Source organism: Leptonychotes weddellii, chromosome 16 (assembly GCF_054177405.1).
Source record: "Leptonychotes weddellii isolate Sample4059 chromosome 16, ASM5417740v2, whole genome shotgun sequence".
NCBI lineage: Eukaryota > Metazoa > Chordata > Mammalia > Carnivora > Phocidae > Leptonychotes > Leptonychotes weddellii.
The window spans coordinates 29,955,255-29,980,044 of NC_138384.1; the positions used below are offsets into that span (position 1 = coordinate 29,955,255).

Here is a 24,790-nt window from a genome sequence, read left to right on the forward strand (position 1 = left end):
ACTATTTGAATCTTTAACATGTGCACAGGTCACGATTTTTCAAAATGGTATTTTAAATAAATCCCCAGTTCCTAAGAAATCACCGAATCCTGGCGGGCGTGGGGCTGCGAGAGGTGGCGTGGAACCCCCTCTCTGGGGCTGAGGGAACACTCTACAGCCCCTGCAGGGAGACTCCCCACGTGGACCCAATCCCTGGTTCCTTTCCACCTTGCAGCAATTCTAGTCCTGGGTCCCTGCTCAGCAACCCTGCCTTTCCTTTCTTGCCGCAGACTCCGCCCCCTGGCCACCGGGGTAGGACATGTGACCCGAGGTGGGCCATAGTGATTGGCCCAGGAGTGGGTACCGGATCTAGCCCAGCCAATCAGAATCCTGCCCTGGACTATCCCTAGCAGAAGATCCTTTTCCAGCTGGTCGTGGGGCTCAGAGGGCCCGCAGCCCCCCACAGCGTGACCAAGCCTATCGAGGTAGAAGTCTAAACCAAGAGCGGGAGGAGTAGGACCCAGCGCCTCTCGGCTTCATTCCCACCCTGGCTCCTGTCCTCTCAAAGCCAGCTCCCTCCCTGCCTTGGTTACATTCCCATCCGTTTGAGTTGGATGCCGACTGACAGAAGCCCACAGCTCAAAACAAGGGAAGCCCTGACCCAGTGGTTAAACCCCCCAGTGGTTACAGGGGTCTGGGAAGACTAGAATCCCAGCTCGGCCACCTGCTGTGTGATCTCTAGCGAATTAACCTCTCTGAGCCTGACGCTCTCCCTGAGTTCACTCTCAAAAATAACTCCTTACCAGCCAGGTTAAACCAAACCCGGAGGCTCTGGAAGAGGAGATGCTAGCTGGCAGCCACGCAGCAGAGAGCCAGGCAGCTGGCCACTCCTTCATGTGTCCCTCTCTGCCTAAAAAGAACGTCCCTGTGGCCCTCAACAGCTCCCTGGCCTTGTGGCTCCCTCTGGCTCCTAGGGGCTTCAGCCAGTAGTGTCTCAAAAGGATGCAGGGCAGGAAGGAGTGAGGCCAGGAGATGGATTTCCCTGTAGGGTCCCCACAGGCTGGCTGCGTCCCCGAGAGACAGCCCCACGGCTCTGTCTGAAGATGACTCCCATCCTCTCTGCTCCACTGTAGGGGCGGGAGTGGCCCCACATATCGCTCGCCCCGGATTCTGCACTCTTTCCGGAGGCTTGGCCCACACTTTGTAAGTATTCCCTCAGATTACCCAGTCGGAGATTGTGTCATGTTTCCCACGGGACCCCGACTGGTTGACAGTGGTCCTTTTCCTAGTCTCCCCAGGCTCTCATCAGACGAAGTCGTGCTCTGTGCAGGACACTGCTCCGGGGCCCCAACTCTGGCCACTGTCCCCATTGCCCTCCCAGCTTGTGGATTCCAGCAGGCCTCTCTAAATCTGTCAGACCCTGAGCCCCGAAAAAGGACCTGCCGAGGAGAGGCAAGCGACCATTCGCATCTGATGGACAGTGGTCCCCCCAGGAGGCACACAGGGTGACATCTGGGCTCCGAACGTGTCTAGAGAAGCAAGCCACTGATTTCGGCACACCGGAAAAGTTACCTGAGAGTGTATATTTATAGAAAGATACATGGACAGATGGCGCCTAGCCATAGATAAGGAAGCTCTGGTAGAGAACCACGTAGGTAGGTCTATATTTGCCAACGGTAGAGAACATGAGGTTTCCACATCTTGGGTCACAACCGACAACACACAAATGCCCGATCTGGGAAAACCACGCTTGTTTTTGTGGTTGGGTTCCCTCTCCAGAGGTTTCCAAAACGAGAAGGCTGGTTTCAGGGGCAGTCTTTAAATATGTGTGTGGGTATCTTTCTAAAGAAGAGAGAACAAGGGAAGGGAGGAGGAGAAGCGTATTTTCATGTGGTGCACGGTAGAAAAGATGGGACTGGTTTGGGGCGAGGACGTGATCCCGCCGGAGGGGCAGGAAAGGGAGCTCCAGAAAGGACAGCTAGGGTTTCTAGGCTGGGACATAAAAACACAAGAGCCAGGAAGGTCGCGCGTCCGCGGTCCGCTGAAATCCCTTGTAGCACGTTACAATCAGTTAAGGGCAAAAGAAAATCAGAATAATACTAAGAGGTAGCAGCTGTTTATCTTCTCGGAGATTTCGAGGGTCTCTGGAAGCGGGCCAGGTAAGGGTGTTCTCCTGGAAGAGACTGGGGTAGGGCACAGTTCTGGCCGAGGGCTCCCCCAGAGCCGGGAAGGGTGTGGACCAGCCTGCGTGGAAACTGCCCCTCGGGAGCCCGAGCGAGCGTCCACCCTCAACAGGCCACTTCCAAACCCAGAGTCATTGTCTTGGGTAAGTTATGCAGTCCTCACAACATATAAATAAAAGTTTAGTTCTGTGTTCCCATATATCTTCTACATGGAGGCTAGCTGAATATTAGTGGAGTAACAATAATTATTAATAACAATAATCGTCATAATAACAATAATTAATAGAATAATAATGCCTTGGGGGGCCTGGGGAAGGGGGGGTCCTTCATATGGCCGGGGTGGGGGCTTCCGGGGAGGGGTCTATGTCTGGTAAAAGTGGTGATAATGGTGGTGATGTTCGTGGTGGTGGTGATGTTCATGTCTCTGGACCGCCTGGCCGGCCGGGCTCTCATACACCACCACGGCCGGCAGGTCCCTCACGCGGTCCCTCCCCACGACACTGCCGCCCACGGCCAGGGGCGCCTGCAGACCCCGGCAGCCCTGCTGGCTCTCCTTGGCTCGGTGCTTGTGCTTCTTGGGCCCAAGGGGTGCCAGCGCGGGGAGGAGGGCGGGGCTGGCGGCCAGGTGGGCGGCTGGGGACCCGGCGGGGACGGCGGGGCCCACAGGGGCTTTGCTTCGTGCCCCTCTGGCCACGGGGCCCACACCCACGCTCTTGCCCTGGGCCTTGGGGGACCTCACAAAGTGCTTGCTCCCGTCCTGGGCGCCCCGGAGCCGCTGCTGGACCTCCGAGACCTTGGCGAATGGGGTGTCAAGGAAGTGGAAGGAGCCCGGCTCCGCGCCTTGGGGCTTTCGGTGTGGGACGTGGATGGCTTCTGGCTCATGGGAGCGAGACCGAGTGGGGTTGGAGGTGCGGGGGGGCAGCTCTGACTTCTGGGCCACTGATGGGGAGCCTAGGAACCAATTTAACAGATATTTCATGAGCACCTACTGTGTGCCGGGGCTGCCCTGTGCCCCAGAAACCCCCTCCAGCCCCTGTGCTCCAAGACTGGTAACTGTTCAGAGAGCGCCCCTCCCCGCCCAGACTGCTCCTCGCTGCCTTGGAGGAACCTCTCTGGAATGGAACTTGGCCATCTGCGAAGGGGGAAGATCTGTTGCTTTGTTAGGTCCTTAAAAATAAGTAACTCCCCTTCCAAGAGAGAGAAGAGAAAGAGAGAGACACTGGTAGCTGTCTGAGGTCATGGGAACAGAAGGAAATGGACAGGCGTGTTCTTTCACTTGCGGAGGTGACCAACAGGGATTACACGTAGGAGGAGGAAGGGGAGAAAGGAGTTGGGGGTGTGAAATTAAGTGGGCTACCTCTTCATTTATCTTAGCAGGGGGTCAGCAGATGTCAACAGCTGATGAAGACAGAGCAGCGTTTTGCTCATGGAACAGGGGAGGGGGGGGGAGTGGCCTGGGGTGGGGCACAGAGCCACTGTTTCCATTGCACGACAGGCCCTGAGATACTATTTGATTTTGTTCAACTTGGGGCATGTGTTCATTTTTAAAATGTTTTTAATGTCGTCTCCTCCGAGAAGACTCTTTAACCTGTCCAGTAAAAGCTGCACCTTCCCCCAGCCCAGGGGGGTGTAATGAGCGCCACCTGGCACGCCTCCCCCCGCCCAGCCCTCCCCTCGCCCCGCCTTGCGGGTAGCAAGAGCTCCCTTACCGGGCCCAAACTGGGACGTGTAGTTCTCTATCCCGGCGAGATCTAAGTAGTGGTTTCTCCTCTCAATGTTCTCATCCACACAATGGGGGTAGCAGCCGGACTGTTCCAGACGGCTGTCACCCTGGAACCTAGGGCAAGAAGGCCAGTGAGGGGGTGGGCACCGGCCCTCGGTGGGGGTAGCCCCACGGTCTCCTGGGAAGCCACCGGGACGAATCCTTCTGGACCCTTCTTGCACCTCCTTCTGGGTCTTGGGAAAGGGTGGGGACGGGAGGGAGTGGTCATCTTGGCAATCTGTGTCTCTAGTTCCTTCCCTGGCCGTGGAGACGTAGACCTCTGCTGGCCTCCTGGGCCTTCTGGGAGGACTGGAGAGGCATTTGCTTTGAACAGGTCCAAAGTAAAGGTGAGAGGTTACTGGTCAGAACTTAAGCCCAAAAGTCAGGCTTCGAACCATATGCGCCCTGGGCAGACAGGAGACCTCACCCCTGGGTTGGTTTCCCAGACAGTGTGGGCAGCAGAAGCCCCCAAGCCACTGGAGTTGAGGCGGGCAGGCTCTGTAAGCCAAGAATGGAGTGTGTGTGTGTGTGTGTCAGGAGGGGGTGGGGAGGGAGGTGCCCCCAGAGGCCACCTTTCTCCCACTGCGGGAGTCTGGGCTCCATGCCTCTCCCCTGCAAGGCTCTCTGAGCTCCAGCCCCACCCCTCTCATCCCCCCCCCCCCACTCCCCAACACAGCTAGCCTGCAGCCTGCATGCCCCTCCCCACACCGAGCTGTGGCCCCTGCTGGGACTGCCTTCAGTCTTTCCCCTCTGGGCGGGTGCCTGTCCCAATCGGGTCACTTCTTTTCCATTCCCTGGGGCAGGTACTGCCATCCGGCCCCTGACTTCCGGCCACGGATGCCTCCTACATCCTCACACCTCCTACACTGCTGTTACTTTATATTCCTGTTTACTTGATGCTTTTCTTTAAACACGCTCTCTCTTCACTTCCCTCCCTCCTTTCCTTCCCTCCCTGAAGTTAAAGAAATAACAGGTGGACGAGAATCGCAGCCTTACAGTCCCTTAGCCACAATTCTGAAATGCAAAAAGCCTGAAGACAAGATTTTTCATAACTTCTTTGGCAGCCGAGCCTGCCCTAAACGGATGTAAAGGGAACTGTAGCCTTTATATCACTTCGTGTGGATATTCATACGTGTCGGCGCAGAAATTTCAGCGTGTGAAATCCCAGGGTGCTGCCCAGATGCCAAGTAGAATATATGAGAGATGTGCTGGGAACATCTCTTCTAAAACCCAATGAATGCTGAATTTCAAAACATTTCTGGCCCAAAGCATTTTGGACAAAGGAACGTGGACCTACATTCAGTCATTTTCTAAAAACAGAGCTTGATTTGTGAGCCTGTCCTCTGAAATCACTGCCCCCTGACGAGAAAACAGACTGGAGCCCCCTGCTCAAAATCCCTCAGATGCAGGTACGCAGCTGGTGCTCAGTATGTGCTCAGGGGCACTAGGCTGTCATGCACCCCCCACCCCCAGCCGCACATATACCCACTGTACCTGAGTGGGGCTCGCTGCTTCTTCTCCCAGCTTCGAAGCTCCTCGGCGGGTTTGGTCTCCGCTCTGGGCCTCGTGCTCTGCAGGTCTGAGTCCCACCCGAGAAACAGCCAGCTGAGTGGCTTACGCCTGTGCCCACCAGCTTCCTGGCTCTGGTGAGGTTTTCTAAGCTCCCCGGCATGCAACCCTTGACAACTGGCCCACAGTGGCTCACCATGGCTCTGTGCGAAGGGTTCTCCATGCCAGGACCAGACAGAGGGGTCTCACAGCTACCTGGCCCTGTACCTTCTCCCCCAGACTCCCCGCTGGCCATGTCCCTGCCCACCTCCAAGGCGGTGCCTACACAGGGCCTCCCACCTGTATATTCCTTTCTTATCCAAATCCTGCTCTTTCAAGAACCTGCTCAAACTCCACCTGTCCACAAAGTCGCTCCCAGGAAAAGACCCCAGGGCTCCTTTCCATTCTTCCCAGGGCAGGGTGTGATCCTTCCTGAGAGCTGGGAGTGGACTGGCCTCTGTGGCCGGGGCGGCCCCCCAGCCCCTCACCGGGGTGATTGAGAAGGATGCCCTTCTTGCCCTGGCTTCCGTCGGGGGCCACCGTGAGCTTCACCCGCAGCGTCTTGCTTGACGTCGGGGAATGGTTGACGGAGGAGTCAACCACCTCGTAGATGGTGTGCAGCAGGCTGGTGATGTCCTGCAGGGGAGCGAAGCAGAGAGCCACCCGGGGCTTCAGCCACAGGGCATCCACAGCCCCGGGAATCAGAGGCCCCAGTGAAACCTGAGGAAGGGAAAGCCCCCTGGCTCCCCCAGAAGTCAAGCCTAAGGCAGAAACGTGCATATGACGTTCATTTGGGAGGGGATCCTAGGATGCAGGAGGAAAGGGGCAGGGAGCGGGGGATGACGTGAATGAGCAGGTCCAGCCACAGGCAACCCAAGTGGCACTTGGGTCCTCGGAGGGACTATGTGGACCCCACCTCAGAAAAGTCTCATCCCGGGCACCTGGGTGGCTCAGTCGTTAAGCGTCTGCCTTCGGCTCAGGTCATGATCCCAGGGTCCTGGGATCGAGTCCCACATCGGGCTCCCTCCTCGGGGGGAAGCCTGCTTCTCCCTCTCCCCCTCCCGCTGCTTGTGTTCCTGCTCTCGCTATCTCTGTCTCTGTCAAATAAATAAATAAAATCTTAAAAAAAAAAAAAAAAGAAAAGTCTCATCCCTCCAGGGTAGAGTTGCCCTGGGGGGTGATGCTACATTGCCGGGACTTCCGGGCTGTCCCGCAAAGGCTGAGCCAGCGCCCACTTGGAGAAAGCTCTCACGGTGGGCACTGTTCACCAGCAGCAAGTGAACTGAGAGGCAGGTCAGGGAGACTGCTGGCAGAGGGGCCCCGACAGCACCTACTTTGGGTCTGATGAGCTCCTTCTGAGGGAAAACTGGAAAACTAGATGTGTCGCTAAAGATAAACTATTCTGCGAGAACTTGACCCAATCTCATCTTCTCTCTGGGCCTCAGTTATGCCCTCAAGCAGAACAGGGATGTCCAACCCATGCTCCGTGAAGCGTCTCAGAGACTTCTGACCGGGGAATGGAGGGATAAAATAGGTCTCCCTTTGTTCTGGGCGTCTGTTAAGGGCGTTTGTCTGGCGGGGGGAGCATGCAGGGGAGGCTTCCAGCTTTAAATGATGAAGCCTCTGGGGGCACCTAGGTGGCTCAGTCGTTAAGCGTCTGCCTTCGGCTCAGGTCATGGTCCCAGGGTCCTGGGATCGAGCCCCGCATCGGGCTCCCTGCTCCGCGGGAAGCCTGCTTCTCCCTCTCCCACTCCCCCTGCTTGTGTTCCCTCTCTCGCTGTGTCTCTCTCTCTGTCAAATAAATAAATAAAATCTTTAAAAAAAATAAAATAAAATAAAATAAATAAAAATAAATGATGAAGCCTCTGGAAAAGGTATTTGCTCTCTATAGATCGGGCCCACAGATGGCCAATTATCAGCCCTGCGGCTCTTCATAAACAGACAGACTCAGCCCTCACCTTATTCCCAGACAGAGGTGACACCAAGCACTACCATGGCCAGGCAGGTATATGGATGAGTGACCCGGAGTGGGGAACCCACAGAGGTGGCTCCCACTCGGCACTGCTGACTAGCTCCGTGGCAGTGCTGGCTAAGGGAGGGTCATTCCAGAAATCCAGAATCTTCGGCTAAATCTTCAGAATCTCTGATACTGGAAACTCATTTAATTTTTGTCAACTCCCCGTTTTCCCATCTCCCCAGCCCCTGCTGACCACCATTCCACTTTCTGACTCCATGAATCTGACTCTTCCAGGTACCTCATAGAAGTGGAATCACGTGGGATTGGTCTTTTTGTGACTGGCTTGTCACACTTTGCGAGAGGTCCCGGAGGCCCATCCCTATTGTGGCACCTGGTAGGATTTCCTTTCTTTTTAAGGCTAAATAATACTGCATTGTATGTATATGTTTATCCACCCCTCTGCTGAGGGAAGCCAGGGACACTTGGGTGGCTTTGCCTTTTGGCTCTTGGGAAAAATGCTGCTGTGGGCCTGGGGGTCCAGGTATCTCCTTGAGACCCTGCTTTGGGCTACAGAGACTCAGACAGAAGTGGAATTGCTGGGTCATATGGGAATTCTGTGTTTAGCTTTCTGAGGACCTTCCACGCGGCCTTCCACAGCAGCCGTGCCATCCGAACATTCCCACCCACAGCACACAGGGGTTCTGCTGTCGCCGCTTCCTCGGGGACACTTGTCATTGTCGGTCTATTGGGTTTTTTCATAGTAGCCATCTTAACGCATATAAGGTGAGATCCCACTGCGGTTTTGATTTGCATCTCCTAATGATGAGTGATGTTGAGCACCTTTTCATGGGCTTCTTGGCCATTAATTTGTATCTCTTCTTTGGAGAAATGATCAAGTTCCTTGCCCATTTTTTAATTGGGTTGTTGGCTTTCCTGCTGTGGAGGTGCAGTTCTTTTTATATTCTGTATATTAATCTTTTATCAGATACGTGATTTGCAAATATTTTCTCTCTTTCTGTAGGTTGCCTTCCACTCTGCTGTGTCCTTTGATGCACATTAGTTTTGAATTTTGATGTAGTCAATTCATCTATTTTTACTTCGGTTGCCTGTGATAACTTAATTTTTAACAAAACCTTCTGGGGGGCTGGGCCGGAACATCTCGGGGCTACGTTGGGATTGTGAAGGCTGCCAGTTTGAGACCCAGGCTCACTGGCTCACTCAGCAATCTCAGCTCCTCTGGCCAGGCCCGCAGAGGACTCCTCTTCTCGCCCCTTCTTCCCTTGAGCTGCTCTGCACACCCACGTTTGCCCCCTCCTTCTTAGGAAGTCCATGCAGGAGGACCCAGTGTCTCCATTTTACAGATGAGGAAGGTGAGGTCCACCAACATTATCCCCCAAGTGTCCTATCTCAAGCCAGGGTGGGGGGCAGTGACTCAGGGTCTAGGAACAGGCCTGCTCTGGCAATCCCAGCTGAAAAATCGACTCTTGCCTGTACGGGGCCCAGCACACAGAAGTAGATGCTCGTGAATATTTATTGCACAAATGAACAGGTACTTTCTTCTGAGTTGGGAAGTGAGCCCAGACGCCAGCTCTGGGCCATAGCTGCAGTGAGGTGGGAGCCTGTCTGCCCCAGCGCACAGAAACATGCCTGCAGACAGCCAGAGAGCATGGAGGGGACCGGTATTTATAGCCAGCTTTGAGGAGTGGCCTTGGGGCTAAAAATAGACCAAGGGGAAACACGAGGCTGGGTTCTCCCTGGACTGGAAGCCAGCCCCCTCGCTCCTCGGCAGGAGGAAGACACGATCCAGGGATGGCCTTCTCTAGGCCGGGCTGGGGCACCCTCCTCGGGAACCCTCACCTCCCTGCTCTTCCTCTCATTACCGAGGGTAAAGAAAGGCAAGATGCAGAACCAGATGGCAGTGTCTGCCCGCGGGTTTCTGCAAGGCCTCCGAGCGGGGGGCCAACCCTCTTATGGTCAGCATCTCCGAACCAGCAAGGAATGAAGGTGGCGGCTAACAGGGGCAGCGGGGTCTTGGCTGCCACATGAGTGAGAAGACAGGGCAATGCCACCCACCGCACCCCCAAGAAGCCCAGCCCAGCTGCCTGTGTGGCCTTGAGAGACAGCTGGGGCCACCGCCATTCAGCTCAGTTAACCAAGCTTCGAGACTGCAGTGTGCTTCCCTGTGAAGATAATTACACCGCAGCGGCCATTCCCAAACAGGATGGGGAGGAACGGTGGCCGCTTACTCCACACAAAGCATCACAGCTGGAGGGAGACGGGGGTTCACCTAAACCATGCCCCCCTCCCCGGCCTCCCCAACATCTCCAACCAAGAAGGGTTTCCACTGCTTCCCAAGTACCCAGGTCTCTCTTGGGGCTTTGCCTGCCCGGAATCCATTCCCCTGCCCCCTAATAACTGCAGTAGCTCAGACCAGGTCCTGCCCCTGCTTGATTTTATATTGTGAGCCGATTACACGCCCCCTCTCACTTTCGGTCTTCGTGGCTCACGTATCCGAAAACTTCCCCTCGGCTCCACGACCCGGAATAGGGCCATCTCAAGCATTGCAAACCCATGGCAAAAATGACTGGGTGAGGGCCACTCGTGTGAGGGGGTCGGAGCCAGTGAGATTTAGTTCTGGAACTTCTGAATTGGGAGAGCTGCTGAGAGTCCCGGATAGAGGGAAAATGTCAGCCATCACCTTGCTACTGGCCAGGGGCAGGGCTGCTGGGCAATGAGGAACACAGAGGAAACAGAGCCACTGCAGGTAGCTAGTCTTGAAGGCACCGAGCCTCTGGATCCAGCCATGCCTGAAGTCAGTGCCCTGGACCACATTTCAGTTATGTGAACCAATATATTCCTTTTTTTTTTTTTTTAATCTATAACAGTTTGCTGGGATTCTGTCACTTACCTCCCCAGGAACCCTGCATGATTTTAAGTCACTCACAGTTTCTTCCTCAGCCCTGTTCGAATATTCCTTAGGCCATGGCCTGAGGAAGAGATACCCTTTTTTCACCCAGGCGTCCCCTCTGACAGCTTCTCCTGCACCAGCCACAGAAAAGAAAATCTGTAGCCCTGAACCAGGCAGGGAGAGAAGACAGCAAAGCTTCTCTGGGGACACCCCGGACGCCCTCGTGAGCTGCACGTGACGCGGGCGCGGAGCCAGCCATGCTGCTCTCAGACCCCTGTGCAGACCGGTAGCAGGTCCCATATCTGAAAACCAGGGCCTCCTGGGGAGGGAGAGGATGTCGCAGAGGGACAGTGGGAAAAGCAACAAGGAGGCAGAAGGGGTGGCACCCAGGCCCAGGGTGAAAGGGAGGCAGAGACTGCAGTAGCTCCAACCAGGTCCTGCCCCTGCTTTCCCCAACCCATCGGTGGCTTCCCTGAGCCCCAGGACCCCAAACCAGGGCCTGCCACACGGGTCTCCTCCAGCACCTTCAACACCCCGAGCACTCCTGCTCTGCACCTGCCGGGCGCCTCTCCCCCAGCTCCACACGGCCACGCTCCCCTAGGAGGTTCCCTAGACACACGGGCCCCTCTCTGTCACACTGTTGATCTCCTTCACCTCACAACCGTCCTGTAACTGTTTGGGACCGGCCTCCCTCAGCAGCTGTCGGAGCCACAGGCTGGAAGCTGTGTCTGAACTGTTCGTCCCCTCGTCCCCACAGCTGGGGCATGGCGGATGCGCACAGTGGGTGCTCAGTATTCAGACAGAGGCGTGGAAGAAGGGTGAGAGGCACACAGGGGGGACGGAGGTGTGGCAGGAGGGCGGAGGGCAGAGACGCCGGCGTTCAGAGGGAGAGAGTGGTGAAGCACAGGCCCGTGGCCAGGCCAGGCATAGAGTTCTCGGTGCTGGGGGTGCTCATTCCTGCCCGGCAGAGGGAGGCACTGCCTGGCCTCCGTGTGCCCACCCGGCCCCAGCTCCTGGGCGCACTGGCTGAGGTGGGAAGTGGCCTGGGATGGTCGCAGCCCCTGCCCCAGCCAGAGCTCTGGGACTCGAGGGAGGAGGCAGGATGGGACGTTGTTGGGACTCAGGGTCCTCCTCTGGGGAGCCCTCAGGGCTCTGCGCCTGCCTCCCGCCCTTGCCCTCCCCCGGGGGGGGCAGTGCCTAGGCTGAGTGCAGGGGAGCCCGGCCACCCCGTCCTCTGTCCCCGCTGCCCACTCACCAGGCAGCTGCGGGACAGCCCTCCAGGTCTCCCTGAAGCCCCGGCGGCCCGGCAGGTGCACTCACCTCACGGGTGACCTTGCCATTGTTGTCAAAGTCGTACAGGGTGAAGGTCCACTCCTGCCGGCTGTCCTCTTCTACGGACACGTCACACTGTAGCTCCTGGACACAGACAGACAACCACGAATGTGGCTGGAGTACCCAGAGGCCAGGTCACGGGGCGGCCGCCTCCCCACTGCCCTCCCCAGACCTCGTGTGAAGGAAGAGCACAACAACCACGACATGAGGGACCAGGTGGGGAGGCCAGGCCGGGCAGGGGAGGTCTGGCCCCGGGAGAGACGCCTGCAGGGGTGCCGGACAGCCTCTGGGTCTTTGAAGGCAAAAGAAACACGGGGTGGGGCGGGGGTGTGAGCTGGGGGTCTGAGAGGAGGCTTCGTGGCCTCAGGGCGACGGAACCTGGACCAAGGGACAGAAGTTACTGGAAGACACAGGGACTAGTAACAGGAAGCTATTACAGGATGCCCAGGGTGGCCACCTGACCTGGAAGGCAGGGGAGGGTGAGCGAGCACTAAAAGGTAAAGCCCCAGCTCAGCCCCGGGTGCCAGCAGGTACATGGCCCTCCATGGCTGTGTGACCCTGGGCATGGCTTCTCTGTACCTCAGTTTCCCCTCGTGTAAATCATGGGAAAGGCCAGTTACTGCTCTCACGAGGCAGATGGGAGCATGAAGCGCCCCACCCCGCATCCCCTCGGCGTTCCCGGGCAGCTGTGGCGGACGGTTCCCGACCTCCCACCTTAAGCAGCCGGCTTCTGTGTCCGAGGAAGACCCGAAGAGCCGGGGATTGAGCGCCCGGGGCAGTGTGAGGCATTCTGCACAGCCCAGCTGCTCTGGCACCAATCCACCCCTTCACCCACTGGTACTGGCTTCCCTCCTTTGCTGCTCCCTGCGATCACCTGCCAAGTGCTTGCCTCAGGCTCTGCAACGGGGGAACTGGAAAAAGCGTGGAATGGTTTGGCACCTAGAGAAGTCCAATTAATGATAGTAGCTGCCATTGTCTTTGCTGTGATGTTAACATATGATGCACGTAATGTTAACAATGACTTCATTATCATCGCTCACAGGACCCGACACGTCTAACCACAGGCACCCGAGCTGGGCAGTGATGAGCTCTGTCCCTGGCAGTGTGTATGGAGGAGCCAGCTGAACACCAGATAGAAAGTTCGAGAAAGGCTGGCTGGTTTGCCAAAGAGGGTCACAAGAGTCTATGAAAACAAGCAAAGATGCCCCCAGGCCATTCCGTTCCGCGTCTTGCCTCAGCTGCCCTCCCCTTTTGCAGGAAGACGGGCTCGGGCCCCCAGAGAGGAGCGGTACCTGGCCCCTGAACACTGGCAGGGATGTGCCCGAGCGCGGCGTCCCTGCCCCCAGCCTCTGCAGCTCGAAGCCAGTTCCCTCCAGCAGTCCTCGGGCGGCCCACGCGGAGTTCAAAGTCAGCCTTCCCTCAGTTGTGACATGCCCATCTGATACCTGCCAAGTGCCCGCTCTGCTCTGTGAGGCGCCGTTTCATGTAGTACAGCGCTCGCCCTGCACACATGCCCCCCCCCCCTCACACACTCACACTCACACAGCGTTCATCTGATTCCTTCTCGCTGGCCCTCCTGCACGGCTCCAAAGACAGCTCGGGGTTCAGTAACTATCCCCCCCCTCAACTTCTGTCATATATGTCTTTGTCCTCCCAGCCCCCCACCACCTGGGCTTCTCAGGTGAGTCCTCCTCATGGGCCGTGGATGAGTCCCGGGCAGTCAGCCGGGCCCTCCCAGAAATCGGCCCACTTGGGCCTCCAGGGAAGTGAGACGTCTCGGTCTGAGCCTTCCCTCTGCCGCTGCACTCGGCCCTCGGCTCTGCCAACCACCCCAGGAGACACGCAGGGACGCCGGTGGGCTCCCGGAAGCAGCTAGCAGCCCCAGCTCCCCAACGGGATGCTGCCCGCCCCCCTCAGCTCCTGCATTCAGGGCCCACTGTGACCCGGCTCACACCCTGTCCCGAGTCATCTCCCCAGACCACCCACCATCACTACGCAACACGATGCAGCTTTGTGTCCACACAGCTTGCGGCACCGACAGGCCTCTGGGCCTTTGCTCCTGCCGTTCCCTCAGCCGGAAGTGCTCTCCTTATCCCAGGGGCTCCGTGTCCTCACCTCTCCCAACTCCTACTCCTGCACTCAGAGGCTCAACTCAGACCTGCATCCGCCCCGTCTGCTTACAGCCACCACCCTGCACACACTCAGGAACTGCCTCCAAACCCTGCACGCCCCAGCCTGACCGAGGCGGCCACCCCTCCGCGTGCTCCCGGACCCCCATCACATCCCTAGCTGTGCAGTTACTGGGTCTAGGTCACTCTCCCGTCCCCCTCACCACACCGTGCTCCGGGAGGGCAGGGCCATGCCCCATTCACTGTGGGGTCCCCTGGTACCCAGCAGGTGTCAATCAAGCTTGGTTGGAAGGAAGAAGGAAAGTGCTGATGTGATAGTGGACACCCTTTTAAGCATGTTAGGCGCATTAACTCACCAGGCCTACGATAAATACCCCGATAAGAAAGAGACTGAAACTACCCACATTTCCCAGGGGAGGCCAGTGGGGATGGGAACCCTAGGCTGCTGGCTCCAGAGCTATGCCCTAGTGGCCTCATGGAGGGAAGCAGAGAAGGAAGAAGGGAGGGCAGAGAGAAGCTGGTAAGCTCCGTGCCAACAGACCCGGGTTCCGCTCTCCGGCACCCGGCCCTGCTTGGTACACAGAAGGAGCTTAACGTACTGTTTGGGATGGGGCAGGACAGACAGACTGCAAGCTCTAGGGCGACGTGTTCCTTTAGCTGTTGACTGCATGGGGAAACTGAGTCCCAGATAGGGCCTCCTGCCACTCTGCCTCCAGCCCACCCGGGAGCCCCGACATGTTCCCCAGAACAGCCTCAGGAGTCGAATCAAAGGCTTCTTCCAGTAACGAGGAAACTGAGGCCCAGAGGGGAAGGCAGTCCCCTAGTACAGTAATGGAAGCGCCAGGGCCAGCTGTCCCCCCGGCCCCCGCTCACGTCCTCCCCCAGACTGCCGGGCCACAGCCCCGTGGGATGGCAGTGCTGAGTCCTCAGGGCCCACGCGGAGCTGGGGCAGCCCCAGACGTGGCGGGACAAACCTCCCACAAAGGGCAGCTGTTCACACGGGAGGTGAAAGCCCTCTGCATCTGGACGGGCCTCAGCGCCCCTCCTCGAAAAGCACTGCCAAAAGGATAGAAGCCCTACTCTCCAGAGCCTAGCGCCAGGAAAGGGAACTTACTTCAAATTTCAGCTGCTTCTTGGAGCCCGGGCAAGATTCGCTCGCCTTCTCCCTCTTCTTCTCATCTCCGCTGGCCAACCCGTCTGTCTTCTCGGGAGGCAGGGCCACTGAGGGGAGAGCAAGTGAGACAGCGTGAGGACCGTCCCCAGCTGGGCCTCGGGGCCACCACACCCACTGGGGCTTTGGTCTGGGGACCAGGTGCCCGCGCGCTAAAGTCAAAATCACTTGGCTTTCTGGCCTCGGGTAATGTCCAGGGCTGCCCGAGGGGAGCCCCCCTCCCAGGTCACCTGTGCCGGCCACTCAGATGACCCCAGGGCGCCTCAAGGCCGCCATTCTCTGCCCCAACTATACAGCCCAGATAAGCAGCCTGCAGCCAGCCAGACCAGAGACAGGTGGACAGGAAGCTCATAGACCGTGGCCACTTTCCACACAGTCTCACTGCCTTCCCTGCTGACGTTTTGGCCTCGAAGATGCTGCCGGCCTGGGTCCAGGCAAAAGCACGCCGGATGGGCAGTCAGGAGGACTGAGGGAAACAGGAGGTGCGGGGCCTCCCTCAGGCGGCCTGAGGAGCAGCCTCAGTCTCTGCTTGGGTCCTCCTGACACTATGTGTGACCCAGGGTGGGTCGTGTACCTTCTCCAGACATCTCAATGGTTTCCCTGTCAACAGGGATCAGAGCAGTCCCCTCCCCAGAGGATCCTTGGGTGGATTCAGTGAGCTAGGACTGAAAGGGCCAAGAGCCCAGGGCCAGTACACAGGGTCCTAGCAGCTGCGAAGAGTTACAGTCAAGGGGAATGATGTCCTCTTCTCCCTCCCACCCCAACTCAATCTCTCGGGAATCAGCACAGTTGGTAGCTAAGTTTTCTCAAAATGGAGGCTTTGGGAATGCAAAAGGACACAAAAGCATTGTATCAAACACAGGCAGCCTGGGATGGGGAACAGCAGGGAGGGAGGAGCTGAAGATAAGGATGCTCCGGTCAACAGTCCAGACGGGTGGGGACAGGAAGGCCACGGCAGCAACAGACTGACCTGGCTCCATCCACAGCTCCCCTCCCAGAGGGGCCTGAGTATTCCCTTTCTCTTCACTCTGGGTACACCCAGAGGGATTCAGGGGGACCCCCCCCCGGCCCGCAACGCCCCCACAGCAAGGCAACAACTCCTTAGAGCTGTCAGGGATCCAGCGGGAGACCCTGTCTCAGCCCCAGACCCCAGCTCCCTCCTGGTGCTTTCACAGAATGAGGCTGATAAGGACAAACCTAAAAGGAGATCCAGGTCCTTGGAGGCCTCCAGGGCAGGGGGCGGGGTAGGGGTGGGGGGCCTTGACGGCGCTGACGGCTTCTGATCTAGTGGATAAAACCAGGTCCTGCCCTCCCTGCTCCTCCAAAGCAAACACCACCATGGCCAGGCGGTAAGCCAGCCCAGTGCAATGCTGAGTCCTGGGGCAGTCGAGCCGGCAGTTAGCCAGTGACCCAAGGACAGCCAAGCACATAGCCACCCTGATTCCCCCACCCCAAATCTGCAGGTCCTGCTGGGCCCGAGCATCCGCCATCGTGGGAGCGGCCGGGGTGCAAGGCAAAGTGCTCGACCAGGCCACAAAGCAGTGGGCACTACGGCCGCCCCCACTTAGAAAAAGGCAAAAAGGTCTAGAGAGGCTTGTTAGAGCGAGTCAGGGAGCGGAGTCTCTCTCCATTCCTAGCCCTCAGCTCTAGGAGCCCCCAGCATCTCCGGTGGGCGCAGCTGAGCTCGGCGGGAGCGTCCTGATGAGAGGACTGATACTCTGGGTCCATATCCCGACCCTGCTACTGACTGGCCTGGGCAACGTTGGGTAAGGCCCTGGACTGCTCAGGATCTCAGTGCCCTCGTGTGGAAAATGGGGATGAAATGGTTTCTTCCTCACAGGGTTACTGGAGTGGGTGGGGGGAGGCAATGAGGAAAGTCCCTCCTTAGCACAGTGGCCTGCGTGCAACAGGTGCTCAGTAAAAGCTTGGCTTTGCACACGATGGAGAGGAGCCGTGGTCCCGGCCGACAGCCCAGATCCAGAGGATCCCCCTCACCCCAAAACCGCCCCACTGGAGAAACCATGGTGCTCTTCTGGCCGGCAACATCCTCTATTCGGCCCCCCTGTGGGGGGTGGGGGGAAGAAGAAAGGAAAACAAAGCCCAGCTCCATCTTCAAAGCTGCAGCCTCCCTCCACAGAGGTCCTGGCTGGAGATGTAAGCCAGCCAGGCTTATCGAAACCAAACTTCAAGTTCAAAGAGAAGTTATCAGAAAACCACCTTCAGGTTCAACATTGCCTTTCAAGTTCCACTTGATAAAACCCAAAGAAAAGAAAGCTCTGTCCCTGCTCCCTCCTTCTCTGGAGCACCCCTCCCCACATGCAGGCCCTCCCTGCCTCCCCTCGTTCCTCCTCACCCAACGGGGTAGAAAACGCGCCCCTCGACCGCTCACCCTCTTCCTGTCTCTTCTCTAAAGACCAGCGTGGTCTGGATTGCCTTCTCTTCACCAAGGGGTCCCTCATCCCATCCCAGCTCAGAAAACCCCTCGGACATCCATGGGGCTGGCCACCGATGGGTAATAGGACTGGGAGCCATCCTGCCCCCGAGCCCTGGGGCCTAGGACCAGGGACAGTCAGCGCCCTCCGCCCCCACCGAAGAAGGCCCTTCACCCTGTCACTGTCCCCCGCCCAATGGCCAGAGGAGGTGTCAGAGATGATCGGAAAGCCTAGCAGACCCCAGTGCCAGAGGCAGGGGCTGGGACTTGGGGCCCCGCTTCTACACCCACATGTGAACCCTCTCAAACCAAACACCGACCAGCACCCAGCCCCGCCACCCCTGCACAGAACAAACTGCCCTCCATACATCCATCGTTGGGCTCATGGGCAGGCACAAGAAGGGTAAAGGGTACCCACTTCGGGCTGCCAAGGTCCCACCAACCAGCAAAGAGAATGGCATTTTTGTCGAGATGGGCTTTGGCGCCAAATTCTGAGCCCATTCTCTCTCTCCTACTCCTGCTCAGCCCAGAGATTTTTTTTTTCCCCCAGAGATGATCTTCTGGGGGGGCATAATTTCAGAGGGACTCTGATCATTCTTTAATCACTCACAGCAACAACAGGAGATACTGCTAACTTGAAAGAAGAAAGGAAAGCTGGAGGAAGAGTAGAAAAAGGAAGGGAAGGGTTGGAGCAAGGAGGAAAGAAAAGTCTTCATGTTCAAAGACTTGTATTCTGGGTTTATAGCCTACGTTCCTATCATACCTTTAGATGTGACGTACCTGTAGATGACTTAGAACAGCCAGCCCACCCACCGCCTGTTTTTGTAAATGAAGTTTTATTGGGACACAGTCACGTTCATATGCACTGTGTATGGCTGCTTCGCTCTATGATGGCAAAGTTCAGTAATCACAACAGAGACTATAGGGCCCGCAAAGCCTTAAAGTTGTGCTCTCCTGGCCCTTTATAGAAAAGTTTATGAACTGCACTTAGGTACCCTTCCCACCAGGGTACCCTGATAAGCAGGGTGCAGGCTGGATTTCACCTGCTGCTCACCTGCTTACCTGGAAACTCTTGCGCAGTACACAACCTGCCCAACCATACACAGTAGGCATGGAAGAAAGAAAATGTCAACTCTGATTTCTTCAAACCAATTCTCAGCTCAGATGAGTCTGGGGGTGGTGTGTGGAGCTCCTTCTCTTTGGAAACTGCTCCCTGTCCCTTCTCACACCACGGCTGCGAGGAGCCTGCTGGCTGTGTTTACCAGATGATGGCTCTCTCCCACATTAGCTCCCAACCTGGCATCTCTCCACCCCCAGCAACTGCCAGATTAAATGCATTACTTGACCATCTTCACCCGGCTCCCTTTGATGTTCCCTTCTCAAGCTTCAAAATACCTTTTGGAGGGAGATCAGACAGCATTAAACAGAATTACTAATTAATTAAGCAAAGTTAAATTTTAAACACTGTTTGTTGTGTTAGCCAAAAGCCTGAACAGAACAGACTTTTTTCCTCCACTGAGATCAAAGACAGTCTCTTCCCTGTCCCTCCCCCAGTTTAAAAAGAAGAGGGGGCTGGGAGGGAAGAGAGGGAAAGAAGAGAGTACAGAGGAGCGCCAGGGAGCGAGGAAAGACCCGAGTGGGGATGAGTGGGGATGGTTGGGATGGTCACTGGGGGTGATCGTGAGGTCGAGACTCCCAGCCCTCACCCCGCAACCACAATCCCAATAGGAGGCATCAACAGCTCATTTGGGACCGCATGCTGGGAGAGACCCGGTCACTTCCTGGAGCCTGTTTAGCCTGGCAAATAGCAGTGACCCAGGGAGCAGGATGGCACAGCCTACCCAGCACGAGCTGCTGATAGCTGGCACCACCCAAACGGCATGAGAATCAGCTACAAAATAAAACAGATCTGCCCTCCTGCAGCCCCACCCTCCCTGGCACCCAGGCAGGACAGGCACCTCAGGGTTCTTCAGGGGGCTTAGGGTCATCTGAGAGACAGGTTGTGCAGTGTACAACTCTAGGGGGTGCCGTTCACAGGCTGGACCTCATACACTTGTATATCGCCAGTGACATTTTTTGGACAGATGGCAGAAAGGTGTCTTGAGGCCGGGGGGAGGGGGTGGGGGGGAAGCTCCTTTCTCTACATTGCACGAATGCATTTGTTGCGAGCAGAGTGCGGTCTCTCCCCATCCGGCCCAACACTTCATTCTGCGCAATCTGATCTGGGCTCTTCCGATTCCTTCACAGGAGCCTGCCACATCCTGGTGGCCAGACTGCAAGTCTCCTAGGAGCGGGGTCCTGCCGGCTAGTGCCCCTGGAATGCCCACAGCACATGCACAGGGCAGCCAATCCACCCCAGCGTGCAAAACTGCACCAAACCCCACAGGCAGACACAAGGAAGGCTGCATAACAAACACACCATAAATTCTGGCTTGACTGAGATTGGGAACCGGCAGGGAGAAAGGTAGGTCTGTTCCTGAATCCCATACTTCGGCTAAAATCCAAACCCTGGATGATAGGAGCAAACGCCAGCTTATTTTAACATAATCCAGAAAGGCCTGGTTGATAATAAACTTAGGACGTAGGGACAAATTTGAAATCCCGTTGTGACTATTATCAGCCCTCCCCCCCTCCCCAGAGACCAGAAATGACTGACACTCAGACAAGCGGTTCTCTCCTCCCGGTTACCTGCCACGTTCTTCTCCGTTGATACGACGTAAGATCTAACACAAGCCAAAGCTTCCTTGCTGGAGTTTGGACACCTGCCCTAACGTCTCCACTGGCCTTTCTCAATTGTCCGCGTGCAGATTATCTGCTGCAAATATTTTAGTCTCAGGGTGGCTCGCCAGGATGTTTCTGACTCCCCAGCCCGCCACCGGCAGCTGTTAGAGGGAATGCAGATGAATTTTAATATTAGCCTATGCCAAATATAATTAGGTGGGTAAATCTGCTGCCAGTAAAAAGAGAAAGATATCATATGTGCATTCCAGGCCAAATGGTTTCTCGCATCATTTGTGCGAGGTTCTCCTGAGGGAGCGAGGGTCCGGGAGGCGCGCAAATCTGTTCATTCAACGACCACGGCAGCGGGCTGGTGAGGTTAGTGGGTACGTGCAGTATTCCATTAGGGTCTGTTAAGAACACCAGGCGGGGTAGGTTCCTGTTTGCATCGAACCAAAGAGGAAACTAATCTTAAGAATCTTAGCAAAATGGATTTAGCCATGTAGTTCCCTGCTGAAAGTGATCTTCCCGCTGCTGTCTCTTGGCCCTGTCTCTCCCATGAACTGCTTTTTAATTTGTAACCCAGCCGTGCTCTCACACTGTTATCCCTGCCAAGAACACTCGTCCTGGCTCACCAGTTCCTGCTCATCCTTCAGGTCCTCAGCCCTCCAACCTCTGAGAACGTGCCTGCATGCTCCCAGGGCCTAGGTTAGGGCTCCCTGCTCGGTGAGTCCGTCTTACTCCACTATTATCATTATTCTGTTAATTCGATCTTCCTAAAGTAGCCCCAACATACAGCACAGTGTCTGTCACCCCACATCTAGGCATATCAGCACTGTCATCATCATCATCATCAAAACGAGACAACGGTAAGTAGCACAAGCGGGATTTGAACCCAAAGTGTAGAAACAAAAGAACGAAAATCCCTGTTTCCTGACTCCCCAGCCTCTGATCTCTCCACTCCATCACCCAATAGTAGACACCTGCTCTTGCGTGTCCTGCAACCATCGTCCTCCTTCTGAGAATAGCATCTGGGTTTCCTCTGGTGGGCCACCCCTCTCCCATCTCAATCCACATGGATTTATGGAGGGCTGATCTGACTCCGGCTTTGGGGATGCACCCAGCACCTAGTCGACACAATGAATTTCATCCTGACGGCCACTGGGGCTGCTCCTAGGTCAGTACCAAGGGAGGGTGCATCCTGAAAGCCAGTGAAGCTGAACCTGTGGGCCCCTCCCTTACACGGGCCCTGGCAATGTGTTCACATGGTCGTTTGGTTTTCTGATACTTTCAAAACTAGGTATTTTAACCTCAGTTGGTTACGACCACTGTCTCTTTCCATTCTGACTCCCAAACGTCCTAATGTGTCACTCAGTGTCGGAGTGAACACAGGCATTTCTGGAATTGAGCTAAGGGAAGGTTGAGTTGGAGATATATTTCTTTAGGTTTAGTGGGATAGATCTATCACCTGGTTCAAAGTTATAAAAGAATCGTGTAAAAAAATAAAAGAATCATGTATTCTTTTTTTTGAAGATGGCTCCCAAACTGGGATAAACTTCAGGTGCCACACAACCTAGATCCACCTGGTAAGAACCAAACTTTTGCAAGAAGAATTGAGACTTGGGGGCGGGCTCTCTTTCACCTGAGGTGGCTGAGCTCATAGGATGGGAGTGCCCAGAGCTGGGTAGCTACCCTTTGCCACCTTAGCGGGAGAGACCAACACAGGGGCAGAGGGAGAAGTGACCAAGGGAGGGAGGGAGAGAGAGAGAGAGGGAGGGAGGGAGTGGATGTGTGTGTGGATGACATGTTTTGAGCTCCAGAATCCAGCTGGCTCTTTTTAGGCAGGATCCACCCTAGGATTTTTCAAGATCATCAGCCAAAGCTTCGTCGCATTTGGGTTGAGTGTCAAAAGAACCCAAAGAATCCTGACTTAACTCTAAGCCCCTGCTTATCAGGACAAAAGCCACCACCACCCAAAGAGGAATTGACCTAATGTGGCGGGATTCTCCAAGGTAGTTTCTGGCCTTTCCGCCAGTGGGTGTCTACCCCTTCCTGAGACCAGACATGCCAGCCTGGGGTTTTTTTCCTCCACAATCTTGCCTCCCCAGGCTGCATTTTACTGTAGGGAGATTTTATTTAAGGACCAGTGGTGACTGAGGAGAAAAAGGAAAGGAAAGGAAAGGAAAGAAAAGAAAAGAAAAGAAAAGAAAAGAAAAGAAAAGAAAAGAAAAGAAAAGAAAAGAAAAAAGAAAAGAAAGGAAGAAAGAAACCTTCCCAACAAATAGCATTCCAGCCTTTTTTACCTCATCAGAGCACAAGGTTGATGGCCACTCTGCTTTGAGGTTTGAATCGGTTGAAACGAAACATCTGTTCAGGGGGCGACGGGGGGAGGGGGTGATGCCGGCAGAGAGGGAGCAGGAAAGAGAAAAAAACTTTTGGGGGGCTAAAAATACCATGTCCCTTCCACTCTCCCTCCATCCCTGCTCAAGTTAAAACATGTGATGCAATTCAACTTTTAAAATCTAACCCCGAGCTACTTGAAACTACTGAAGCCTGCTCGGTATGTGACACAAGTCAGAATTTCCACCGTTCCAGCTGAGCTTTTATGAAGAACAGACTCGAGTGGTTGCCGTCACCCGGGCTGCTGGGGGGACTGCCGCCGAGCGAAGTCGGGCCCCGCTGACACTCACAGGAGGACGGGCTCTGAACTGAGAGCGGGCAGCCGGCAGGGTGTGGCCCGCCTGCCCTCCGTCGGGGGGTCCCCGCTGCTCCCCAGTCATCTCCTCCTCCTCTCAGACTTCCAGGGAACCACCGGCCAGCCCCAGTGATTGACCGGCCTTTGCCGGGGAGACGTGCAGGGCCGTCTGTGGAGACGTCCTTAGAAGTCCTTCCCCCCCTTTCCCTCTCACTGTCTCCCCGCCCCCCAGCTGCTCCCTGACCTCCAGACTCAGTGTCCAACTGTCTGTCTACTTGGATGTCCAACAGCCATCTGCCACCTGACATGCCCCCAACAGACAGCCTTCACTGTCACCTGCCCAAACCTCCACCTCAGAAGTGGCCCCAGCCTTGCCTTTGGTCCTTAAGCCGGTGGGGGGGGGGTGCCCAGGATGCCTTTCTTTCCCTCATCCACCCCCTCACCCCACCTCCCGTCTCCCACGCCTACGCCCAGGCCCACCCACTGCTCTCCAGCCCCATGGCCTCCACGCTAGGCCGACGCCCTCACCCTCGCCGGCACTACTGGAATCATGTCCCACTGTCATGGCCTCCTTCCTCCTTCCCCCGCAGCGCCCATCCTTCCAAGAAGCCACAAGTACTTTGTTAAAATGGAAGTCAGAAGCTGGCACTCACCTGCCTACAAGTTTCCAACGCTTTCTCTTCAAAAGCAGCGTAAAAGCAAGCGCGTGGTCCCACCCTTGCTGACAGGCCCACAGGTCCCCCTTCTGTTCTTCCCTAAACCCCAAGTTCCTTCCCGCTTGGGGTTCTGCTTGCTTGCTCCTCCTGGCTGCTCTCCCTTCACATCCTCCACGGCTGGCTCCTTCCCGGCACCTGCATCTCCGCTGACACGTCACCTCCTCAGAGAGGCCTTGCTACCCTCTACCCTCCACTGGCTTTTACCTCCTGGCAGAGCACCACTACCAGAAACTTGCGTGGTCCTTCCCACGTCCCGCGTGTGACACCCTGCCAGCAGGTGCTCAGTAAAGACTCCCCGAATGAGGAGGAGTTAGAGACCCGAGTTCGGTTCTCAGTGTGCTCCTCTCTGGGCCTCGGTTTTCCAACTACAAATGAAGTGGACGAACGGCCTCCTGAGGGCTCCTGGGGTCTGTGAGTGGTCGATATGCCACACCTGGGGGCCAGGACAAACTGACCGGGTCCGCGGGGTGGGGGGTGGGGGTGGGGGTGGTACATGGGACCTGCCTGGGTGGCCCGAGGGAGGGGACTGCCTGACTTCAATGACTTCATGCTGTTGACTTCATTCTTCCAGGGAGTATTTATTGAGCACGTATAGCATGCCAGACTCTATGTCATGCACTGGGAGGAGAAGGAGAGGTTCTAATAGGATTAAAGAAGCTTTGAAAATAGGTCTTCTTTGATCTGGACTAGTAAATAATTATAAACACCAGTTGGCTCCTCTTCAAGAAGGGACGCATGAAACAGTAAGACTCCTCCCAGCTCACATAGGCTGGGCACTTACTCCGCGTGCCAGGGCTGTTCTCTGCACTTGCATAAACGACCTCACTGTCTTCACAGGAACCCTGCAGAAGGGCTCTGATTACCCCCAAAAAGGCAAATGAAAAACAGAGTCGTGAAACGATTCACCCAAGGTCACCCAGAGACTGGTGGTTAAAGCCAGGCTGGCTCCGGGGTCTGACTTGCAAATTCCCAAAAAAAGCCCGAATAAAGGTAGGAAGGTGCCTCTCACGGATTCGGAGGCGGTGGTGGTGAGACAAATTTCGGGGCCCTTGCAGAGTCAGACGGGTCCTGAGCTCACAGTGGGGCTACTCAGACCCCCAGAGCCAGTGGGGCTACTCAGACCCCCAGAGCCTCAGGCCCATCACCACTGCCCTGCTTGGCAGGTCCAACTACTCTAACACATCCATCCTGGGACCAGGGAAGTGGGGACCCCCGGAGGCCCAGCTGGGGGGAGAGAGGCCTGCCCCGCAGCAGCCCTGGG

General features: G+C 56.3%; 1 protein-coding gene across 1 annotated transcript in view; it reads right to left on the reverse strand.

Moving 5' to 3' along the window:
• Positions 1 to 1,543: 1,543 nt before the first annotated feature.
• Positions 1,544 to 24,790, reverse strand: part of NKD1 (NKD inhibitor of Wnt signaling pathway 1) — an 84,000-nt gene continuing 60,753 nt past the window's right edge. The window contains exons 5-10 of the mRNA XM_081806601.1: positions 14,913 to 15,019; positions 11,658 to 11,753; positions 5,961 to 6,108; positions 5,419 to 5,503; positions 3,872 to 3,999; positions 1,544 to 3,113 (exon numbers count right to left, since the gene is read on the reverse strand). Coding sequence (XP_081662727.1) covers positions 2,524 to 3,113; positions 3,872 to 3,999; positions 5,419 to 5,503; positions 5,961 to 6,108; positions 11,658 to 11,753; positions 14,913 to 15,019 — 1,154 coding nt within the window. The 3' untranslated portion in view covers positions 1,544 to 2,523. The remainder of the gene's footprint in view (positions 3,114 to 3,871; positions 4,000 to 5,418; positions 5,504 to 5,960; positions 6,109 to 11,657; positions 11,754 to 14,912; positions 15,020 to 24,790) is intronic.